General features: G+C 38.7%; 1 protein-coding gene across 3 annotated transcripts; it reads right to left on the bottom strand.

Moving 5' to 3' along the window:
• Nucleotides 1–1,634: 1,634 nt before the first annotated feature.
• On the bottom strand, nucleotides 1,635–22,242 carry LOC127577176 (natural cytotoxicity triggering receptor 3-like). Of its 3 annotated transcripts, none has more exons than XM_052028132.1 (6): nucleotides 21,954–22,229; nucleotides 18,765–19,427; nucleotides 18,169–18,480; nucleotides 14,069–14,359; nucleotides 8,819–8,929; nucleotides 1,635–3,631 (listed from the first exon to the last, which is right to left on the bottom strand). In XM_052028132.1, the coding sequence occupies exons 2-6, from the start codon at nucleotides 18,817–18,819 to the stop codon at nucleotides 3,426–3,428; spliced, it is 975 nt and encodes a 324-aa protein (XP_051884092.1). In that variant the 5' UTR covers nucleotides 18,820–19,427; nucleotides 21,954–22,229; the 3' UTR covers nucleotides 1,635–3,425. The 3 variants fall into 3 exon arrangements, with proteins under 3 accessions (XP_051884092.1, XP_051884093.1, XP_051884094.1); XM_052028133.1 differs by lacking the exon at nucleotides 21,954–22,229 and adding an exon at nucleotides 21,739–21,752; XM_052028134.1 differs by lacking the exons at nucleotides 1,635–3,631; nucleotides 8,819–8,929 and adding an exon at nucleotides 17,331–17,428 and having other exon boundaries at nucleotides 14,223–14,359; nucleotides 21,954–22,242.
• Between the last annotated feature and the right edge of the window lie 3,098 nt (nucleotides 22,243–25,340).

The following is a 25,340-nucleotide window of genomic DNA, read 5'->3' as shown; positions in this document are numbered from 1 at the left end:
CTTTGTCACATAAGATAGGTAGATGGTCTCATTCCTCTGTAAATCATTACTTAGTTGTGTTTTTTGTGCCATTTACATTGGCTTAAAGGAAATTACCAACAAGCATAGTGAAAAGTGGTGACTCAATGTGAAAGATTCCCCTGAATATGTCAGATTCTTAAGGAAAGGAGACATGGTTTGGCAGGTGTTGAATTCCTCACTCAGTGGGGCATTTTCAGGCTGGAAGTGAAGTTCCCCAAAGATACACCCTTGACCCTCAATTATTTACCGTTTATATTAGAACCTCAAGGAGGGGGCAGAGTGAAAACTATCCAAGTTTGCCAATAACATCAAAATAGGTGGAAGGGGATGTTGCGATGAGAATATGAGGACTCTGCAATTGGGTATAGAGAGGTTGAGTGAGGGGGTGGAAACTTGGCAAATGGAGTTTAATGTGGGAAAGTGAGGTTATGTACCTTGGTAAAAGGAATCTAAGGGCAGACTATTACCCAAATGGAGAATGACTGCAGATGAACGGAGGGATCTTGGTGTTCCTCTGCACAAATCACAAAAAATATGCAGGCTGGTACAGCAAGTGATCAGGAAACCAAATGGCATATTGACCTTCATTGCAAAAGGGTTGAGTTTAGACAGATGGAGGTATTATTATAGTTGTACTGGGTATTTGTGACACCAATTAGAATACTGTGCACATTTTGGTCCCCTTATTTAAGAAAGGATATATCGGCATTGGAGGCAGTCTAAAGGAAAGTTGGCAGGCTAATTCCTGTGATAAGGGGGTTGAACCGTCGCAAACAGTAGTGTTGCGGTTAGCGTAACACTATTACAGCACCAGCGACCCGGATTCAATTCCCACCACTGTCTGTAAAGAGTTTCTTCATTCTCCCCGTGTGTCTGCGTGGTTTTCCTCCCACGTTCCAAAGATGTACTGGTTAGGAGTTGTTGGCACCGGAAGAGTGGCGACACTTGCGGGCTTCCCCTACCACATTCTCAGTAACGCAAAAAGATGCATTTCACTGTGTGATTTGATGTATATGTGACTAATAAATAAAAATCTTAAATAAGATCCATGATCTTTGGAATTCAGAAGAATGAAGGGAGATATTATTGAAACATAGAAGGTCCTTTGGGAGAATGATAGGCTAGATGACAAGAAATTTCCGCCAGTGGGAAAGTCTTGAACAAGGGATATGGTTTCAAGATTAGAAGGTGGCCATTTAAAAGTGAGGTGAAGAACTTCTTCTCACAGAGGGTGGTGAATCACTGAAATTCTCTACCGCAGAGGATTGTGGAGCTAGGTCATTGGGGGTGTTTAAAAAATTCTTGAATGATCAGGGAATTAAGGGGAAGTAGCACAGGAGTGAAGTGGCCATGGGCTGATCAGCCTTTATCATGATGAATGGTGGCACAGGCCTGAGGGGCTTGAGTGGCCTACTCCTGCTCAGTTCCTTATTTTCTTACGTACTGACCGAAATGCAGAACTTTCACAAATTCACAGGACTCTCTACAAGCATTGAATGAGTTTGATCTCTGAGTTGTTTAAAATTACTTACATCCTCTTTTGGTTTGAGGATATACTAATTAGTGAACCAATTCCTCTTTAATTACAAACACAGACACAGAGTTTTCTCTTTACAAAGGAAAATTGAATTTTATTCAAAGTGAAGTGAAACAACAGCATAAATATCAGGAGACAAACATTCTACAGATTAGCTGTATTTGTGGCTTTCACAGGGAACCACCCATAAAAGCTCTGAAATGATGCAAATGCACAAACTGCCTAATTACATGCATAACTCATATCTCAAGAGTGTGTGAAGATTAATAGCCATTATGTTACCATTAGCTATTTAAACAAAGCATATATAATATGCAACAAATATAAAATAAATATACAGCAAGCAGCGATTCCTTGTTTGCAAAGGTATTCAAAAGAAATCAATGATTTATCACTGCTTTGTTGACTAAAAGAGTTCGGCAATGAAGCTGATTCACTTGTCTCTCTGCCTGCTTGCAACAGTTAGTGTGGGGTGCTGCAGCTGAGGTTAATTCAGCAAAGTACAAGATAACTTAGGAAATCAGAACATAGAAATATTCTCTGCTACTGACTACAAAAAGAAATGTAGCATCAGCACTGAGAGCAATTGTGGCCTTCACAGCCACTGGTAGTGCATGGCAGAAGGTTGTTTGTCTTTGTTATTCCTTATGGTGGATTTTTATTACGAGACCCAAAATATTCACACTATTTTACCCAAACCCTGGAAATCTGAGTCTCAAACATCAATCAAATGAATTTGGAATGGGTTTTTAAGCGCTACAAGTTTATCCATCTGTAATATTAATTGAGTTTTTCTCTCTCCACAGATACTGAATGATCTCCTGGTCATTTCCATCATTCTCCTTTTGGCTCACCTCTCTGCAACAGACCTGACAAACATTTCGTAACTTTAAATGTCCTTTTGTTTCTTCTCTCACTCCCTCTCTCTCTTTAACTTCCGTCATTAATCTAACAATCAGGCTGCTTTGTAAACTGCATATACCCATGGCAACCCAGCCTCACCCAATCATAGATGTTCCCTTGGTCCAATCAATCCCTCTCTGCAATTTGAAACTAATTTCTTTTCTCACTTATCCAGTTCTGATGAAGGATCTTCGACCTGAAATGTTAACTGTTTCTCTCTTCACAGATCCCGCCAGCCTGCTGAGTGTTTATAGCATTTTCTATGAACACTGATCACATTACTATCCCTCATATTTCATCATTTTTGAGTTAAGATACATTTATACTTAGGTTTAGCATAACTGTGTAAAGTTGATTTATAACAAGTTTCAATGTATAATGGATGGGATAGAACCTGATAGCTGAATTTGGGCTTAAATGGAATATTGGCTTATAAAGAGCAGAAAAAGGAGCTTGCATAGATAAAGTATAAACCAAAGGAAGCACTGATGTAATGTATATAAATAAGAAACATGGCAGATAATTTGTAAACATCAAGCTTCCACAAATAAATAACATTCTGAATTCTACACAATGTGCATGAATGGCAGCCAAAGGAGAACTCAAATTCTGTACACAAAATGTGACTAAGGCTATTTAATTTAGATGAAAATCCCATACCAAACAAAGCTCTCAAAATGGGTTTGCACTTCTTTACGTTTTGAATTCCTCCAAAAGTTAAATGTGAATGTCCTTTGAAGACCCATTTCTAACCATATTAAAAAAAGTATTATAAATTCTGCAGTATTACAAAGTAGAATAATATTTTAGTAAGTTAATAAATATAATAAAATGCAGTAACCTGATGATGTCTCAATACAAGATTTTTTTGATTACTCAGTGTATGGTTATATGAACATTGAATGCATTATTTAAAAGCTATAATTACTATAACATGCTTCTTAGATTGTTTTATTTAATGGGATCAAACACCCATTGGTTCACTTCTCTTTTTGCGATGTTTTTTGACCTTTGGCGGGGCATTGATATCAGCTGCTGCTCTGCTTGGGTTCCTCGTTGTCATCTGTGTGCTATCTTTTACTGGTTCCTGTTTCATTCTTTCATTAGGCTTTGCTGTTATTGGTCGAGTACACCGTACACAGGTCTTAGTTTGAACTTTGTCTTTATGAGCTGCAAGTGAAATAATATTAAATATAAGGGGCAGATATTTCATTGTAAAAAATAGGAATTGCAGAAACACTCCTGAAATATCTTTAAATTTATTACCTGGTGCACTAGTAGTACCAAGTAGTGTTGACCCAACAAATGTACATTGCAATATCATCAAGATGATTGTAGGACTACTAAAATTGTCCTTGTGTCCAAGGGCTACTAAAGACTGGAAAGATCAGGCAGAATTCCCAGTCCTGTCATTGTTGATTACAAACCTGCACGTGTGAAACATTTAGTTACAGTGAAATCAGGAACAGCCTCTTTAAAAGTCTGGCTACTGTTACAAGTGGAGAGTGGGAATTTGGAAGAAACACATGAAAGAGGGTGCCATTTTGCTGTGTTCTCCAGAATGGAAGGTCAGGAGTCCAACCTTGAGCTTTTGTCAATTACTAAATGAATCCACTTTATAAACTGCTGCATTTAGATAAAACCTTTCAAAATGAACAAAAGTGCTCTGCAACCAAAGTACTTTAAAAAAAATGTAGACCCTGCTACTCTCTGCATATCAGCTATTATACCCATGCCATTGTTCCATGAACAACAACAAAATAGTACGAGTGGGCAACCTGACCAGACAACAACTTCCAGTGATTTTGAATGTGAGATAAACATAGATTGAAGATTCAGAGAGGAATTACTCTGATTTTCTTAAAATGTTATTTGGAATTTTTTGTATTCAATTGAAAGAGCTGATGAAAAGTCAATTTAAAATCTCAGATGAAAGACACTGAGCACTTCTTTCCAGTGGGTTGTAAGTCAAGTTTCTATGCTCGAATCTCTTTCCTGTCACAATGGCAAATATGTAATTATATTCCACATGGTCATAAGTTACAGGAACACAATCTTAAATAATTGAAGCTGAATATTAAGAGTGGAGTACTGCAGTAAATGGGGTGAGAGAATAGAAGTTATTGCATATTGTCAGAATCAGATTAATTATCACTGACTTTTGTGACGTGAAATTCGTTGTTTTACAGCAATGTACAGTGCAAAGACAAAGTTACTATAAATTACAAAAATAAATGGTGCAAAAAAAAGGAATAATGAGGTAGTGTTCATGGGTTCGTCATTGTTCAGAAATCTGATGGTGGAGGTGAAGCAGCTAGAAAATCCAGCCAACAAAGCCTGTAAACATTAAAAATCAACGCTACTGAATCAAAAACATTTTCACTGAATGTGGCTGAGTCAACTATTACTTTTGTTACATTTCAATGTCTGCATACTTCAATGTTTTTCTAATTAAACAATTATTAAGATTTTTCCAGTTCTGTTCTGTATTCTATAAAACAAAAATGACCAAAATAAGGGAGCTGGAAAAGAGTGACACTAAGTTATTGAGAAGCAATATGACACTGAACATAGGAGCCTTTCTATTTATTAGGATGGGCAACTGATGCTGGTCTTTACAGTGACACCTACATCAGCAGAAATGAATAAATAACAAAAATGGAATTTAAGTCTTGTGCGCTAATTTAAACCAAGAATGTGTAAAAAAAAAGGTGTTTGGCAGTAAAGAGGAAATTAAGCTTCCTGGAAGTAAATTTAGTGGTGGAGGTTTAAGAATTTTGGATAATACAGTGATAAAGTAAGATTTCACAGAATGAAGAACAGTAGATTTAATAAAGGATAAAAGGTAACATTTTTTGATTTATAAGGACAGGAAAGATGGAATATTAAAACTGTACACAAATTCAGTTCTAAAGAGATAAGAGACCAAGATTATGGGTGGGGAGAGAGTGGGGAGCAGAGCAGAGAAAATCACCCAGAGATTCCCCGAAAATATTCAATGTCCTTTAAATATCTAATATGTCCACCTATGAAATAACGTGTGCCTGGTGGTCAACAAGTGGGCTGGGGTGTTTTAGATGTAAAATTCAGTATTACTGCAAATTGGCAACATAATTATTTTAATACCCCTTGACTGTTAAAGGGTTAACAGCACAGTGAAAATCCAAGCTATAAAAAGCTAGCAGGGTCTTCTCAGTTACAAACACACACTCACAGCAAGGAACAGCAATATAGTACCGGTTCAGCCTTGAAGAAATAACATAAACAGGAGCGGAGGAAACACATGGCAGTGTCTGATAAATATGATTGACGACTTGTAATCTTGGTTATTATCCTTGCACATGGCTCCAATGGTGAAAACAATTGGAAACAGGGGTAATGAGTTCAAAACATCAGTAGGCTAGGAGACAATAGATGTAGTTCTTCTACATCCCTATAATTTGGATAATAGAGTTTGATGATCAGTCAATGCCTAGGTAAAATTGTGTTTGGTTTAAAATGTATAAAGTGCATGATTAATTGTCTCATAACTTATCTGTACAGTCAGCAACTCTATACAAGATTCCACACTTTGGTGAGTACGATGAACCAGATGTTATTCACAACTTTACTACTTCCACTCATGAGCCCAAAAAACAACAAGATGGGTGACAATTAATTTGTGAATAACGAAAAGGGTTACAGCATTGGGTTTCTCTGATATGAGTTGATTTTGGTTCTCAGCAGGCCTACCTACTGGACAATTGAAAACTTCCATTCCTCCATTTTAAAAATGCTGAACATTTTTTTTTATTGCACAAAACAAAAGCTCTATTACACAATTCAGGCCTGAAGAAATACTGATACCAAATTAACTTTCACCTAATTTAACACTCTGTTACTTTAGTTTTGGAGTTATAATGAAGATAAAAGTTGGGTCATTGTATCGAAAAAAACATGAGCCAAAGTCCAAAATTATTCAGAGTTTTGAACCTTCATAAGTCTTTCTGTCAGAAGATAGAGCAGTGAGGGCATAATGAATTGTAACACGTGCTTTTTTTCCCCCCAAGAACCATTTTCCTTCAGTAGCATTTGGACACCCAGCATTTGTTCACCATTTACCCCTGACATTCAATGCCATTACTATCATTAAGAGCCCCACCATCAATATCCCGAGGATCACCTTTGAGCATAAATTCAACTGGACCAAACCGATAAATCGCATGGCTAGAAGAGCAGGCTAGAGGGTGGATATCCTGTGGTGACTTTAACTCGCACTCCTGATATGCTAAGATCTTTCAAGCGCTTGCCGAGCACAAGTTGGGAGAGCGATGGAATCTTCTCCCATTGCTTAGGTGAGTGCAGTTCCAACAAATTCAACTCTATCCAGGACAAAGCAGTCCACTTGACTGACACCCTATCAGCCACCATGAACATTTCTCCCTTGGTGGCTGCAGTGTTTGCCATCTACAAAATAGACTATTCCCCAGGCTCCTCTGACAGCACCTCCCAAACCCATGACCTCTGCCACCAAGAAAGACAAGGGCAGCAACTGTATGGGACCATCATCATCTTCAGATTCCCTTTCAAAGCACACCTGATGCTGACATGTAATGATATCGCTGGCCCTTCATTGCTGCAGGTTGTAGAACTCCCTACCCAACAACCACGAGAGTGAATCTTCACCAGAAGGATGGCAGTGGTTCAAGACATTAGCTGCCCACCACCCCTCAAGGGCAATTAGGAATGGGCAGTGAGTGTTAGCCTTGCTGACATTTACTAGATGCCAAAAATGAATAATAAAGGGGGGTAAGTAATAATGTTCACTTTTCTAATTGTGAACGTAGCCTCAAGTGGAGAAAAAAATAATTTATAATGAACACAATAAGTTGTTAGTTGGTGCAGACAAATAAAAAGTGGCTTGTGACATCAAACACTCTAGAAGGATGGGCTGAAATCATCTGCTGGCTATAAGAATGCCAACAGTAAGTGCTAACACCACAGATAAATTAGTAATCCAGAAACCTGGACTAACAAATCCCATACGGCAAATGTGGAATTTGGAATGACAACAACTAGTCTTAGTGCTGCTGACAATAAATATTAAGGGACTGTCACTAAGAACCCAGCTACATAACAGGCAATGTGCCAGACTCCTCCATCACAATCCCTGGGTACAATCTTGTCTCATTGGCAGGACGGGTCTACCAGAAGTGGCAGCACAGTGGCATACAGGTGGAAGGGCGCAGACCTCGGAGTTCTTAATATTGACTTCAGATCCTGTGAAGTCTCGTGACATCAGGCCAAACATGGGCACAGAAGCCATCTCCTGATTACCATCTATCATCCTGTCAGTTGATGAATCAGTACATTAATTAGAATTCCTTCACATTGAACAACAAATGGAAGAACCATTGAAAATAGCAAAGGTACAAAATATATCCTGGGTGGGGACTCTCCATCACCAAAGATGGCTTGTAGCACCAGTGCTGGCCAACTCCTGAAAGACTAGGACTAGGGCAGATAGTGAACCAATACAAGCGATAAATTGATTTGACCTCCTTCTCACCAGTCCGATCACATACAGATACAAGTACCTGTGGCACACATATCTGTACATGATAGCATTGGTAGAAGTGACCACAGCATGGACATCATTGAGACAAAGTTCTTTACTCACATTTCCCTCTCCCTACAATTACAATTAAGTTGGGGCTTGACACTGGTTCAGTGAGGAGTGCAGAAGGGCATGCCTGGAGCAGGACTGGGCATGTCCAAAAATGATGATGTATTGGCCTTGTGAAGCTGCAGCATAGGACTACACTTGTGCTAAACAGCAAAAACAGCATGCCATGGACAGAACTAAGCATTCTCAAACAAACAGATCAGTCTGAAGTCCTGCACTCCCACAAAATCTAATTGTGAATGGAGATAGATAATTCAATGATGACATATGAATGCTAGAGTCATAGCTGAAGCATTCACAGCTATGTTCAGTCAGAAGTGCCAAACAGATGAGTCTTCGTCCTAAGATACCCTTCATCACAGAAGCCAACCTTTATCAATTCAGTTCTTTCTGCATGATATCAAGAAATGTCTGAAAGCAGTCGATACACTGGATACTTTGCCTTCAGATGTGCTACACCTAATCTGAAAACTCAATGTCCATCATGGAAGTGTACAATTTACAAAACTAACCTCTTTTACTTGGAGCAACTCATGGGGGGAAAAAAAAAATCACACAGAACAGAATTTTTGATCCTGAAGCCCAGCTATTTCAGAATAATAGAATGGTTAATTCACAATAAAATTCTGATTATAATTCCTGAACCAAATAAATATTAAATTTAGACTCATTGAAAAGAGATTGTCTCTTACCTTTGCGTTTACAGAATTTACAATAAACGATTATTGAAGTAATCAGAAGCAGGACAAAAATTCCTCCACAAAGATAGATCCACCAGGGAAGATGGGCAGTTTTACTGGTGCCTGGAGAGTAGATATAATATGGAGAAATAAAGTCACTCATTCACTCACACAAATGATGATTCAGGAGGTTACTACTTTCTGGGAGCTCTGTACAAATTATGTTATGAATTTAACCTGCTTGCGCAAAAACAGCACAAATGTTCAAACCAATATTTCATCTAACAAAGATAAATATTAGTACAATGAAGCCTAGTTAAGAAAAACCTCATCAGCTTTACATGTAAAGAGTTTGAGAATCTCAGTCCTGTTGCTGGTTGGTGTGGTTCAAATCCTTTCAGAGTTAGGTCTGAATTTATAGTCAAATGGTTAAGGCCAACACAGCGGTGCAGCAGGTAGTGCTGCTGCAGCACCGCTCCAGGGACCCGGGTTCAATCCTAAACCCTAGTGCTGACTATGTGGAGTTTGCACAGTTTCCCTATCACCATGTGGGTTTCTCCCAGGTGTTCCAGTTTCCTCCTACACTCCAAGGACATGCAGGTTGTTAGGTTAATTGGCTACTCTACATTTCCCTAGAGTGCAGGCAAGAGGTAGAATTCAGGGAACTGGGATAGGGGGGTGGGGATGGGGTTGATGGGAATGTGGGAAGAAGGAAAAAAATGGGATTAGTGTACGAATAGTGCAATTGGGTGCCTGAGGGTTGATGCGGGCTCACTGGGCCAATGGGCCTCTTTCCATGTTTGATGTGTATGACTTATCTCATACACATGGAAGCACAAGGTTGGCCAAAAGATACAAAAATTATCATATATTTCATACAGTATGGAAACAGGCCCTTCAGCCACCAAGTTCACAGCAACCACCCATGCACAACACCTACCCTACTCCTATTTTAGTTTCCCCACATTCCCATCAACTACCCCAGATTCTACCACTCACTCACACGCTAGAAGTCACTTAGCATTGCCACTTGACCTACCAACCTGCACCTCTTTGGAATGTGGGAGGAAACTGGAACATGCCCAGAGAAACCCATATGGTCACAGAAAGAATCTGCAAACTTCACGCAGACAGCACCAGAGGTCAGGATTGAACCAGGGTTGCTGGAACTGAGGCAGTGGTTCGATGATTTGCACCACTTTGCTTCCCAGCTGGGTCACTGTGCTCTTCTCAAATCAGAGCAATAAATATCTTACATTATCAAGCATTTGAAGTGTTTGATGCTCAAACAAGGAAACTGCCTAAGCAACATAATAAAACATCTAATTTGTGTTTTTCTTGTGAATGCTGCTTATACGATGATATGTGCCTGTGATGCTGCTGCAAGTAAGGTTTTCATTGCACCTGTGAACACGTGCTTGTGCATATGACAATAAACTCGACTTTGACATCTGAAAACTAGCTTCAAAATAATAATACAGTAAATGAAACGATGATAGTGGCATACAAAATATGAAACAATAAATTTATGAAAACAAGAAATAACAGCAGTCCTATAGTGCCAATATTTTGCAAAAATCTTCCATTTTTAAAGAAATTAAGAAAACGTTGGTAAAGAACACAAATGCTATAAAAATGTGGAAGAGAGTAAACTTGAACTCTCAAAATGATGTGTCTTAGCCCAACTGCACTATATCTTGATATATACAAAATATAATACATAAGAACACAAGAAAATAGGAGGAGTAGGTCACCTGGCCCTTCAAGCCTGTCATGCTATTCCAAACGATCATGTCTGATCTTCCCAGGTCACAATTCCTCTTATGTACCTGTACCATTATGCCCTCAATTCCCCAATCTTTCAAAATATTAAATACCTGCAGTGATATACCTTTCTCAACCCTTCCTTGAGGGAATTCCAGAAATACACCACCCTCTAAGATTTCTCAACATACTTCAGTTTTAAATGACCATCCCTTATCTTGTAACTATGTCCCCTCACTCAAACTCTCCTACTAGTGGAAACATCTCAGACTCTACCCTGCTTAGAATCTTGCATGTTACCCCTCAACAGTAGAAATTGAGACTTTAATCTTAAGTACAAATACTTTGGATCATTATTATAATATTTCCATCTACCCAGCATAATCAAAGAACTTTTCATCATGTTAGCAAAGGACATAATTTTAAATTGTTTCAATGTGAGGAAAATGGCAGTCAATTTTCACACATAAAATTTAAACAATTAAATATTTGGCCAATTTATCAATTTTATTAATGTTGGTTGCAACACTGGTCTTCTTCAAAAATTCCCTGGCAAATTTAACATCTACTTGTAAAGGCATACAAAACTACATGATTCCTGTCGAGTAAATATAAAACAGTTAAGAGGAGGTTGCTGGGCTCTGACATGTAAGGGAGTCTGGGTGATCGAGAGCATGAACTGCAACAGGCTAGTATGCAGTTAGGGCAAATAATTATCAAATGTATCACAATGCTATCTTTTGTTGCTGGGGAAATTGAATACAAAAACAGGAAGATTATGTTTAATTTATATAGGGCATTGCTGAAACCACACTTGGAAAACTGTGTACATTATTGGCCTCCTTATCTAAGTAAAGGCAGTGAATTCACAGAATTTAGAGAAAGTTTACTCAACTAACGAGCGAACTGCCTTATGAGGAGGGGTGGGACAGGCTCGGCTTGTATCTGCTGGAGTTCTGCTGAATGAGAAGGGACCTGAATGTCAAATAAAAGATCTTGAGAAGTCTTGAAAGAGTGAAGGTGGAAAGGATTTAGAACTCGATGGCACTGTTTAAAACTAAAGAATCACTGAATTAATACAGATGAGGGGATTTTTTTTTCTTTCCAACAGCTGCAAACTTTGGCACTCGCTTCCTTAAAGGGCAAAGGAAGCAGTGTCTTTGAATATTTTTAATGCAGAGGTGGAGAAATTCTAGATAAGCAAGGAGCTGAAAAGTTACAGTGGATAGATGGGAAGGCAGAGTTCACATTACAGTCAGATCAACCATGATATTTTTAATTGGCAGAACAGTCTTGAGAGGCCATTGGCCTACTGCTACTCTTAATTCACATATCCATATGTTAATTCTAGGTTTAGTCTTCAACAATTACCATCAATAATTATCATGTCAATTCCATGTTGTGGTCCTCACTAATCATCTGAGAACCTAATTTAACTACATTGGCAGTCAGACTGGGGCAATAAGGGTCCGATTCTGGTTCCACTTGGATATGAACTCTTGAGTTAATTCATCACAATGAGTTCTGTTGGTATAATTTTCTTTTTTATTCTTGTCTTCTTCCTTTTCATCTTGCAAGGGTTAAGAACAAATTGCTCAACTGATTCATGGAAAGTTCCAAACTAATTTTGAGTGAGCAAGTGGGTCTGTGATTTTAGTATGAAAACTGAACTAGATTTGGTTACAGTGACTCAGTGGTGGGAAAGCTATTAGAAGCATTGATCTGGGACAGGATTAATAGTAACCTGGAAGAAAACGCTTAAGGCATGCCAATAAGGATTTCTTCAGGGTAAATCATGTTGAACCAATTTGATGAGGTGACAGAGTTGCTGACTGTGGCAAATACAGAAGCTTTTGGTTAGGGACCACATACCAGGCTTATCAATAAAGTTGAAGCATACTTCTTAAAAAGGGACATTAAAAACATGGATATGATGTTGGCTAAGTAATAACAGAGGGTTGTAGTGAATGCTTGTTTTTCTGACTATTAGACGGTGAATAGCAGTGTTTCCCAGGAGTCAGTTTTTATATAATCTATATTAATGACGTAGAATTGGGTGTTCAAGCTAAAATTTCTAATTTTAGAGATGACACAAAAGTTGGTAGTATTATGAACTGCAAAGGAGGTGGTGATAGATTGCAGCAAGATATAAACCAACTGGTGGAATGGTCAGATGTGTGACAGATGAAGTTTAATGCTGAGAAAAATGAGGTAATGCAATTTACTTAGAAGAATGAGGAGAGGCAGTATAGAATAAAGGATAATCTTCTAAAAGGGTGCAGGAGCAGAGAGACCTAGGGGTACATATGCAAAAATCATTAATTGTGGCAGGGCAAGTTGAGAGAGCGGTTAATAAGGCACACACATTTCTATGTCTAATTAATGTAGGCATAGAGTATGAAAGCAGGAATTTTGCTGAACCATTATAAAATACTTGCTTGGCCTCAGCTGGAGTATTATGTTCAATTCTAGTCACCATGATTTTGGAAGGATGTGAAGATGTTGGAGAGGGTTCAGAAAAAATTCACAACATGAGGCACTATAGTCACCAGGAAAAATTAGATTGGGTGGGACTGTTTTCTTTGGAGAAGAGAAATCTCAGGGTAGATTTGATGGAAAAATACAAAATGTTGAGGGATAGAGAGTGTATAGAGTGGATAGTGAAGGGCAAGGACCAGAGGCCACAGTTATAAAACAAAGGGGAAAGAAAATTAAGAATGGCATGAGGAAAAACATGTTTATGCAGTGAGAGGTTGGAATGCAGAATGCACTGCCTGCAGATGTAATGGAGGCAGGTTCCATTGAACCCTTCAAGAGATTAATCGGATAAATATATAGTGCAGAAAAACTTGCAAGGCTACAGAGAATGTGCTGGTGTGTGGAGACTAGAGATTTCCTCTGGTAGAAAGCCAGCACACACACGATAGGCCAGATGACCTCCTTGTGTGCTGTAATCATTCTATGATTCTATGGCATATCAATCAAATATACAGAGTGAGTAATTCACTGTGGTATGAAAATCAAAAGAAAAAACTTCAGATGATGGAAATTTGAAATAAAAACAGATAATGCTGAAATGGTTTTATGTTAGAGACTATTCTTAACTCTATTTCTCTTTCCACAGATGCTGCCTGACCTGCTGAGTGTTTCTAGCATTTTCTGGTTTTTTTTTTATAAGTGGGGGATCACTGGACTTAAAACAATGATGTAAGAGTGCATCAGCTAATGCACCCAAGGACCAATTTACAAAAAGGGAAATATTGAATAAAAGTGGACTTTAAGTAGCAGTCAAAAGGTCCCATCACTGAGTTTAGCAGCTGCAGCTAGTATAACGTGCTATCAACCTAAAACACTCCCAGCAAACTCAAGTTTCTGCAAACTCGGATTGAACTCACTGCCTGCTAAGTATTATTACAATGCAAAAACAAAGAAAAGCATTCAACCAGACACAGTGTAATCTATGCAAATTGAATCATACCAAATAGGTAATGTTCCTACCTGCAATGTTGACAGTATAATTGGTCGAAGCTGGAACTTGGAGCGTGGAGTGAGACACCTTACACAGGTAGACAGTTCCATGCTGAGCTGGCTGCGGCTCTTTCAAAATACTGGAAACTACAGTTAGACCCTCATTATTTGTCCCCTTTATATTCTTTACTCCAGTCATAACTTCTTGACCATTTTTATACCAAGACAAGGTATAGTCAGTAGGATAGAATCCAGATGTATTACACCATAGAGAACCATCTGCAGGTTGTCTTTGAGAAATAGTCAAAGGCTCTGGGGAAGCTGTAGAAAATTTTAAAGAAGAAAGATAAATTTTGATTTCAACGTTGGATACAATGTGTGAACTGATATATACTGCTGGGCTTTGTTTAATAATATTGCTTTTTCTAATATTTCATTCCTACAAAATTAATAGCAACCATTTGCTGGTGTTTGTGAACAACAGAACATTTTGGCATAATAATCTAACAGCACCACACACAAAAATGTAATTGTACAGACTCATTGGATAAATGTGTTCTGTTCTACACTGTTAAGTTCTTCTTCAGTACAAAATGATAGATTCAAGTCCAATTGGAGCTTGGGTACTTTTTTTCCCTACACCACCGAAAAGGACACTTTAAGACATTTGCTGAAAGAGGGAAAGATGCTTTTGCCAGTGCGTACAATGCTTTTGATCAAGAACAGCATGTACACACGATAAAGTAAATCAGCCTGACCAGATTAAGTACTGAGCTAGATTGGCACGGAATGGCATGCCCTGACCTGAACCCATATGTTTTATTAACTCAATCTAAACTTAATGCATTTATCTATGATTTTTTTTTCTCACACATCACTATTTGTGTGCAGTAACTGAATAAGGAATATTCCCAAAAGGAGACTTTCAGCAGAACAAGAATTCAGATATCAATTAACTGGAATATTCAGAAAGTTGTGCCTTCTGAATTCTAATTATGCCTTTCTTGCACTTAAATATACTTTGTTCCCTTTGAGAAATTAAATATGAATACATTTTTAAAGTAGGCCACCCCTGTTCTCCCAAAAAATATCTTCCATTGTCACATAAAATTCACATCTCTGTTAAAACAAAGCTTGTACAGTGTACAAAAGCACTTGACAATATTGAAATACAAAGCAAATTTCCGCAATGTGAAACAAAATAAATTAATGAATTTTTATGGTATTAGTTGTTGGTAAATAATATAAGATGAATAGGTCATGATGGCATCCTTTACTTTCAGTCAAATAACATTCATGTACAATGCTTTTTGCTCCAGATGGAACTCAGGTTTCAGGTTAAGTCTATAAATTGCAGGTTATCCCACATCCTAATAACTCAGAACCAAAGATGTTGCCATAAGCAAATTGACAGGCTCTGCATTCAGCATACACTATCCTTTGTGCTTATTAGAAAAGTACTGTCTAATTAAGGAATGATTCACAGTATTGAAAATACATAACTTACAATGTAGAACTGTATAATAATTCCTAATGTGGGAAAATGGCTGTCAGGATCATTCAGATGATACGAGTCTTTATTCACGGGAATGCTGGTTTTTATTCCAAATCCTCACACTGTTTCCACTAAGTCCACACCAAACACACTTCTAATAGTTAACGGGGTCTCTCCTTTAATCATACATTTCAGCTGTGCATTTATTCTGCTGCATCCGCAGTCAAAAAAACACTTAATAAACGTCCAGATTTAAAACAAGTCAATAAAATTATACGTCATTAATCTGAAGCCAAAGAATATTATTGAAGGGTAAAAAAAAGTTGACAGAAAATGCCATGGAATAAATGCATGTATTTTCGAAACATGAAGCGCCCTTTCATTAAAGAATACCCTCCTGTTGCATGCTGACAATAGTTTATCGGTTGAACGCAGGGCTAGTTGATTTGCTTTTGATAAAGCAGTAAGGCTAAGACTATAGTTTGGATGAAAGCTGTCACATCCCTTGCATTTATAATAAAATAATTAACCTCGGGCCAGTGCCACTACTTTTAAACTGCACCAAGATCCCAACCAGTAATGGCAATGGGAAACTGGTAGAAACGACGCCAGAAATGAACCATTTTTTGTTGGAATCCGAAATTACAGATCATAGTTTACATAAGGATATACACTCCAGAACTGACCCCTAAAGGAGGCGATTCAAATGGCGATTAAAACTCATATGTCCAGAAATTAGATTTCTTTTTGTCGCCGATCGTTGGTTGGCACCTCAAATCATCCAAGCCACACGTTTTGAAACACCAGTGCTCGGATTTGTATCCATCTAGTGGATGGGAAGAGAGGGGAGTGGGCACGTTTCAACCTTTAACTGTTAAAAGTTCCAATTGGAATGAGATTAATATTTCCGTGATTGGAGGATTTGTGGTTTAGATTTGGGACTAATCAAGTAAGACCAGAGGAATGGAATTTGAGAAGGCGGGCCAGTTGTATTAGATAGCCTTCATCATCCCTTCCCCGTTGGGACATCCACGACCCCTTAAGTAACAGCGCAATGCCAACACATTAAAATATTTTTGTAACATGGTTCAAGGTGGAATTGCTCCAATTTACAGTCCTGATATCTCGTAGCTCGGCTTTGAAATTCTCTAACTACGGCTCTCCAATATATTTTGTAACGTGACCCCAAGGCGGTCTGGGCTTGATTGGTAATTCGACTTTGGGTGACACTGGAAAATGAAAAATGTGGATGGAAATAAAACTCAGGAGAAGTGTAAAGTAAAATGACGCGCTTCTTGCACAATTTCGCGGTCAAAATTGCCCCACTTCAGAAACAACCGGGCTACATAGAAACGCATCTCTGATGCAGCCAGGTGGCTGGGGGAGAACGTTTAATTTCAAAGAATGTGCGAAGTATCTGATTGACTGGCTGATATACGCTTGTTAGCATTAGAAATAAACAAATTAAATGAAAGTAGCAGATCTGCAGACATACTCAGTTCAGAAGGTACCAACTAATAGCCTCGCTAATATGTTTCTTGCCAGGTTGACAGCACCGACTGACGGCATATGTGGAACATCAACTGAAGACAGCGTAAGGCCATTATCCCACTACAACCCCCCTTCCACGAATGATTGTTCTGGTCTCCGTGTGGGAGTACATTCCGAGGGGAAAGTCAACACGTGTCCGTGCTGAGAAATTCTACCCCAGCATACTCGAGAGTCAATCAATATTCCACTCTCCCTTTAAGCAGACCTATCTATATTATTAAGATCACTAATAATTTAGCAATATACATCAATAACTTGCATCGCCGTTTTCGGTCAGTTTAGTTCATTCGGCCTTCAATTCTTATCGCAGGTCTTCCAATGCATCCTGGATATGGATTTCCTTTCTGCAGAATGCAGCAAATAAATCAGAATTGCTTAAGGCCTTGTTCTCTAGCAAGTAGAACAACTGCACTTGAAAGAAACAATTCAAATTTGTCTGTAAAGAAATCGAATAAACGGCTGTCGAGATTTCTGATTTTGCATTGCCCAGCGAACAGAAACCCGCGACTAGTAGTTTTAAGGGTCAACAATAACAGATAACTAAATTGCAGTATTTCGTTCTAATGTATGACAGTGAAGGTCTAGGGGACGACAGGAGGAGATGGGTTCTGGGAAATGTTTAATACATTTCACATCGAAGTTTTGTAAATACAGAGCACAGCATATTGCGACATATACTTAAAAAGTAGCAAATGATTTCGAAATAAATGTTCAGCCGATGCCTGCGGTTACACAATTAGAGAGGAATGCTGATGGATGAAACGAGATATGCACTCTGCACTCATTCATTGTTCCAGTGTCCCCAGACTTTATTGGACCAGAGCCGCGCTCTCCCCTGGTAACGAGTACGGTTGCACCAATGTTCCCTCGGAGCTCCTGTCACTGCTATAAGGCTCTGCCCGGCACGGAGCACTCTTTAGTGTACTATATGAGCCGCAAATAAAAACTTGAAGGAGATTCGTTTAATCCACTTTTCCCCACCCCACCCCGTCCCTCTCTCCCGCCGCACTACACCCGTACCCCATCTCCCTGGCTCCGCTTTATAAACAGATGCAACTGCAAGACGCCCAGAATTATCACTTACCCTTTACAGTGAGAGTTGTGCCTGTTCCATTTCCAGTGATTTCACCCTCCACTCTGCAGTAATAGACTCCGGCATCTCGGAATCTCACGTCCCGAATCCGAAACACGCCGTTCGCTTTGGATTCCACTTCGAAACTTTTCCTGGGATCTTGCCTCGCTTTGTAGAATTCCCGCTCTCCATCTTTCCACCAAAAGATCCTGATTTTAGATTGATCTCTAACCAGCGGGAACGAGCAGTAGAGACTCGTATCCTTTCCCACGAGCACCTCCACTTTCTCCGGTCTTTGCTTCACCCTAGCAGCCTCGGCGAGTGCTATAAAAATAAACGAAAACAAAACGTGAATGTTTGTGGACGGGAGGTTCGGTACAACCACCACCTCTCCAGTCGCTGAGGGCTGCTCAGCTGATTTCAACAATTCCCTGGAAATAGTGAATTGCCTTAATATACAAACACCGGAGGAATGTATACCCTGCAAAGAACGATACAATACGGATTCAATCATAAACAGCAAATTAATTTGAAACAATTTTACATAAATGGTAATTAGTTTGCCAAGTTAATTTTCGGCTTCTTGTGCAAGAATTTTTAAAGAATACCTGTGCAAACAACGGCCAGAATGAAGAAGGTGTTAAATTCGCTTTTTCCAAACATATTGAGCACCGACTTTCGAAATTGAGGACCGGCGAGACAACAGACCCTGCGTTGTTTTGGGAGGGTGGGAGGGGATATCGGTGGGGAGCGGAGAGTATTTTTTTGATTGGGGGGTGCAAGCGTAATGTACAATCGAAGCTAAATGTCAAACTAGGAGCCTTGCGGTTTCAGCACTGGCGAGCGTCAGTTGAAACCTGCAATACACGTGCTCAGTGCTAGAAATGTAGATTGAGGCCAATTCAAAGAAGTTTTTAAAAAAAATCCACAGCAGTGTTAATGTCACGAGATGTGTGCGGCGGGAGTGTTGGCGTGGAGGCAGTGAGCTGTGTGGCTCAGCAAGTTTCTGTTCTTCGGTTCCGTGATCTGCAGACTCCCGCCCTGCGCAAATGAAACGTTCACAAGTACGCGAGAAGCCAAATATACACAAGTGGCTTAAAACAGCCTCGGCAGGCAGACACAGCGTGCGGCGCTTGTACTTATTTTTTGCGATCTTCTCCAGGCGAAGAGGATCTGTTTTGCACTTTCAAGCGAAGTGTTTCCCCACAAATAGGAATATTGGAGAGGCAGCTGAAACTCGAATACGTCCATCACCATCGAAAGGCAAAAAACTGCAAATGTTATAAATGATAATGATCATGGAGCGGCTGAATTGCCTTCCCCTGCAACTATTTTCTTACGACAACAGAAACAGTCGATACTGGAATCTGAAATTAAAATATGACAGAACGCTGGAAGAACTCAGCGGGTCAAGCAGCATCTGTGGGGGCAAATGTTGCAAGTGTTGTTTTATATCCATAGATACTGCTTGACCCGCTGAGTTCATCCAGTGTTGTGTTTTTTTTAATATACGTAACATCTCACATTACATCTCTCTGGGTATTTTGAAGCTTCTGTGCAGGGGGTATCTGGAAACAATTATATCCACACAGTTCAATTATAGCTCACGTTTAATAAAAAACATTTCCTACTCCTCCCTGACCTAAAACACACGCACAGTCTGAGTTGTGCTGTACCTGCACAAAAATATGTGGGTGACCAACCCGTCCACAGATCCTATGCAGAAGATACCAAGAGTGTAGAACATTGCCCCCTCTGATACTCCACATTGTAGCCCAGTTCTCATTCTATCTTATTTCTCATGCGTTTTCCCCACACCATGTGGTGATAAGGACTCTGTTGGTTTCTGTTCCATCTTGTGAATGTAACTGGGAAGGAACCACCATCAGATTAGTGTTTCACTTGGGGCGGGGGGGGGGGGGGGGTAGCTAGGTGGATAATCCTTTATCACTCCACTGGAGGGGAACAAGATCACAATCCCTCACTTTAATTCTCCATCCCACTATCACTGTGCCCCATCTGTTTGTGGTCTCCTCCACTGTTAAGACAAAGCCTACAGCTTTAGGAATAACACTTCATCCTTCCTCTGGGATCACTCCAGCTTTCTTAACTCAATATTGAACTCAACAACTTCAGGTAACAACTTTCCTCTGCTTTTATCAGAAATGGTCAGTTCTGCTGTAGGTCACACATTTGTGACATTGACTCAGTTTTTCTCTCCAAGAATTCCCACCTTGTGTAGTTTATTACTATCACCTGTTCTCCATATTTGACTCCTTAGTTTACATGGAGTCATGATGAATGAATTATATTAGTGCAGATTTCAACAGGTGGTAACTAACCTTAAAACCCGACACTCTCAGAAACAATAATAATTCCCTGATCAGTTCTTCCTCATCTTCTGCCTTTTCATAATGCCTGATATTTCGTGCTTCCATCCATTTCAAAATCCTGAATCCAAACATCTACAAATCAGCTTAGTCCAACAAAATTCAATTTTGTTTCCCAATTAATACCTTGATATGCAACAAGGACGACCCTAGCCCCACCCTCAGAATTCACCTCTCTGTTCCAGTCAAGATTTGATGATCGTCTTGGACTTTCTCCTTATTGTAATGTGTTTTGGGAAAGGACCACTCTAACTGGCAAAGTTTTACATTCAAATTGTCAAACTGTTGTGTCATTTGGCATCTAAAGTCGATTTCTTAAATTCTTAGAATTTCTGCTTCAAAAAAGTTGTTACCATCTGTTTATACAGAGGAAAAAATAATCTATGGCTTTTTAAGGCCCCAAAGTGTTAACTGGTCACAAGTAAAACAACAATTTAAATTAACCACCATAAACAGAGCAAAAGAGCTGTCAACAGCAAAGGTCAAGTTCTGTTGGTTTATACACACAAATAGAATCACAACGTATATGACCTAAACATTGTATTCAAATAAGCATGTTCTTTTATGTTGCTTTCTGACTTTCAAAACTTATAAAAACACTACATTAGGTATACAAAATCAAACTGAACATCAGAAGCCATAATTAACATCATGTTAACCCAAGGATTAACAATCTTCATTCCAACAATATTTGAAATTACACAGTAACTGTTTCAAACTTTTTCACATAACACAATTAAAAATAAAAGTTGCCACTTTTCTTTAATACATGTGCATCTCATATCCAGAATTAGAAATTCTGACATATTTCACAACATTAACTGGAATTGCACAACAGGCATTGTGGAACTCTGGTCCTTATTGCTTCTAAACTTAATCCATATAAAATAAGACATGAAATAAAGAAAGAGTGTGTGTTTGCTGTCAAACACTGTAAATTAGAACATGTCATTCTTTCAACAGGTACCTTGGGATTCTGTTAGATCTACTACCTGTAATAATACTAAATAAAAAAAGTTACATGATCAAAACTTTTAAAATTCTTGTACAAGGGGGATAAAAGTAGTAGAGCTTTACAGAGCTTCACCCAAGAGTTTTAAAATTCACCCCTCCTTAAAAGCTAAAAAGTAATGATTTTATCTGTTAAGACCACATTGAATTAAATAAACAAGGCCACTTAGTATTTCCAAACCCTCTTAATTCTTCACAGCTGTCATTAAGTTCTTTGTTGATAGAAAATATACAAATGTCTGCAAACAAAACTTCAATCTTAGCTCAAAACATCCCCTGAGATTGGGCATGGAAAAAATCCACACTGTTTTACATGACTTAGAAATATCAGTCTTTGCAATGGGTTAGGAATTCACAAGTTTACAGTCTTTCAAGGAACATTTAAAATACTCATACCATTTAAAATTGTTCCAATCTAAAACAGCTTTGAATTATCTCAAGAAAAAGAATGCCTGCATTCAGAACACAGTTACAATAACAACTACTGCAAGGGGTTAACAGCTGTGAAGAAAACAGTGGCTGAAATTGAACATAAACAGCACACTCCTTTTAAAGATGTATTTTCAGACATGGAATTCCAAGGCAAACATTCAGACAAGTCTTTTGAAAAATTGAATCTAGCTTCCCTTTTACTACCACCTGTCTTGTTTCATCTTTCTCAGCACAGGCTTAACTGACACCTAACGGCTTTTTCACTTCCTCCCTTGCTCTCTCTCTCTCTCGTCACTTAAAGAGGAACTCAAAAACTGTCAAGCAACTTTTTAAAATCTCGCAGAGCATTTACATATTCTTACTCAATTCAGAACAAAGATAGGACTCACTCTCAAAGGTTAGAGAGGCCAGACAACAAAGATATAATCAATACATGTTTAAAGGAGACTTTAAAACTTTAAGATTATAAAATAAAGGAACCCACAGAGTTATTGATCATGCAAACACATACAAATATTCTACATAAAGGAGACTTTAAAACTTTAAGATTATAAAATAAAGGAACCCACAGAGTTATTGATCATGCAAACACATACAAATATTCTACATGAACCAGATTCTATCCAAGCTTTCTTGCTTTCCAACAATCCTGGGCAAAGTGTCTGGTCTTGCCACAATTCAAACCTCAAAGAACTCCCTTCATTTCTGATCTCTTTTTGGAAGTGACCTATCTTTTCTTGAGATTGACTGATAACAAATTGCAGCTCACTTTCAAAATATTGTTGACTCCACAAGATGTGTGAATAAGAGGAATTGCAGCTATTTTGACGATTGATCAAACTGTGATCAGAGGACTTAGTACAAGCTACACAGGACCTACAGCGTAGAAGCACAATATGCTGTTCCATAGAAGCCTTCAACCAGCCTCAATGAAACTGGCCCAGCATATTACTATCGTCTAGATTCCAGCAGCTGCAGTCCTTTGTTCTCTAATGTTACTTTCCGTCTCTTGCTTTTTACCAGTTGCCACTTCCACCACCCATCATGGTGTGTTTCACATTCTTACTGCTCCCAACATCATTAAGGTTTTTTTTGAATATTTACTGAACTTATTAATGACTATGTTAAACTTTTGGCTCCCAATGTTGCTCTATCCATAAGTCTACTTGTCTAACTTTTTTCATCTGAGACTTTTATCAAGTCACTCTTCAGCCTGCTCTTTCAAGAGAAAAATAATATGTTTGTTACAACTATCCTGATAGAATAATCTATGATAAAAGGACAGAAATCAAAGTAAACAGCTAGTGAGTCAATTATCAGAGTTGATAAATCGCTGGCAACCCTTGGCCTCTGAAGCCCGGTGAACATAGGTGATGATGTCTTCAACCTATTCTGTTTCCTGTCCTCCCATGTGGTCCTCAGACTCATGTGAATCTTTCTTCCATATATCCTTCAATCTTCAAACAAAACCCACTCAATCAATATATGACTTCTAACAGAGCACACCTCATTGGCAGACAGCTTGTTGAATACATTAAACATTTTCTATTTGGAAGATCTCCCCTCCAAGTCTCTGTTCAATTGTTTCTACTTTTCCATCCCTACCTCATTCTTCCTGAAGACCGAGTCTTGTGAACAATTGCTACTATCCCCTTGTCTCTGCCAACTTAATGACCAAACAGGTTTGATTTATCCTTGTTCACAAACTTTCTCAATAACAAACTGACAATTGATTCCATTAATCGTTATTGCATAAAAAGTATTTCAATAGAGGCATTTACACCTCATCTCAGTTCTGTAGCATCTGCTAAGGTAATTACAAGACCAAGGACTCACTGCTATTAACAGAACATATATGGTTTACAATTCTTTAACCCCTATTTACTTAGCTTTAGGATTTGCAATTTTACAAACAAAAGACCAAGAGGGATTTGCTTGACACTACACCCACTTGACAATGCAACCAGGATAATCCATGACCATTTGTCACCTGAGCAGAAACTAAGAATTTGTGAACCATCAAAATGATCCTTTTGAGGAAAAGCTAGATAAACACATTTGAAAGAGAGAAAAAAAATGATATTCAGTTAGAAGTATGACGAAAAGGGGTTTGCATGGAACATAAACCCAGTTATAGGCCTGTTGGGCTAAATGGCTTGTTTTCTGTGCTGCTACATTTATCTTAGTCTATATGATACATTGATTAAAAAAAACAGGGAAGTGGGAGGGGGAATTGGACATTACTCCCTCGATATGATCCAGTCTGATAGCACTGGCTTCAGCCCAGATACAGCTGCCAACTCAAGACTCATTCAGCATATTACTCATCAAATAACATGATACACAAAGCTCTCCCACCAAAGGATATTCTTAGAAAAGATCCAAAACAAAAAAAAACATTGGCAAATTTAGGGGGAAAAAAGTCTGCAATTAATTTCCAAGAGCCATGGGTCCAAAACTGAGTAATAGGAGAAACAATGGCCATCATTCCATGTCTCCAATATAATGTAGATAAACAAACACTGCACATACCAAAAATATGAAATAAGAATGTAAAATTCTAGATGCACTCAAACCATTTTGACAAAGGGTCTTTGACCTGAACTGTTAATTGTTTCTCCTGTCACAGATACTGCCTGATCAGCAGAATGTTTCCAGCTGTTCTGTTTTGGTTCCAATAGACTGCAGTTACTCAACACCATCCAAAGTTGAATCTGATTTGCTTGTTAAAAGTGAATATGTGGAGAGCTGTAGGTTCAAGTATAGTCTTTATCCTTTAACTGCTTTCCTTAACTGTACAACCTGTCCACATACTGCTGCCTGAATTCACTATCATCCATGTCCCTCTGCTTGGCAAATACAGATGAGAAGTAATTATATAGGACCTTATCCATATCGCCTGGTTCCACACAAAAATTAGCCCTTTGGTCCCCAAGGGGATCCACTCTTTCATGGCTACCCTTTTGTTCCTGATATACTTGTAGAACGTCTTGGGATTCTCCCTAATCCTTCTTGCCAGGATTATTTCATGGTCCTTTTTTGTCCTAATTTCCTTCTTCCTCCTACACACACAAGAGACTCCTTCAATTTCAGTTGCCTATACCTGCCATATGTTCTGCTGTTTTTGCTGATCAAACCTTCAATATCCTTTGTCATCCAAGGTTGCCTGATCTTTCCATCTTTGCCTTTCACCCTTACGAGAATATGCCATTCCTGAACTCTTACTGTTTTCAAAGACACCCACTTCTCAGTTGTCATTTTACCATAAGCTACAATGAACAATTTAGTCACTGTAAACAATTTTGTTCTTTCCACATATCAAAGCACTTGGTTTTCAATTAATGCTTCTTT

Source organism: Pristis pectinata, chromosome 13 (genome assembly GCF_009764475.1).
Source record: "Pristis pectinata isolate sPriPec2 chromosome 13, sPriPec2.1.pri, whole genome shotgun sequence".
NCBI classification, from domain to species: Eukaryota; Metazoa; Chordata; class Chondrichthyes; order Rhinopristiformes; family Pristidae; genus Pristis; species Pristis pectinata.
Note: the sequence above shows the minus strand (reverse complement) of the source record. Positions and strands in the feature narration are given on the sequence as shown.

What these genes read in the sequence shown, in the direction of transcription:
- LOC127577176 (XM_052028132.1), bottom strand. Translation starts at nt 18,819, where the DNA reads ATGTTTGGAAAAAGCGAATTTAACACCTTCTTCATTCTGGCCGTTGTT. An exon ending in CACAACTCTCACTGTAAAGG is followed by an intron (nt 14,360 to 18,168) that starts GTAAGTGATAAT and finishes AATTTTCTACAG; the next exon opens with CTTCCCCAGAGCCTTTGACT. An exon ending in TAAATTCTGTAAACGCAAAG is followed by an intron (nt 3,632 to 8,818) that starts GTAAGAGACAAT and finishes TTTCACTTGCAG; the next exon opens with CTCATAAAGACAAAGTTCAA.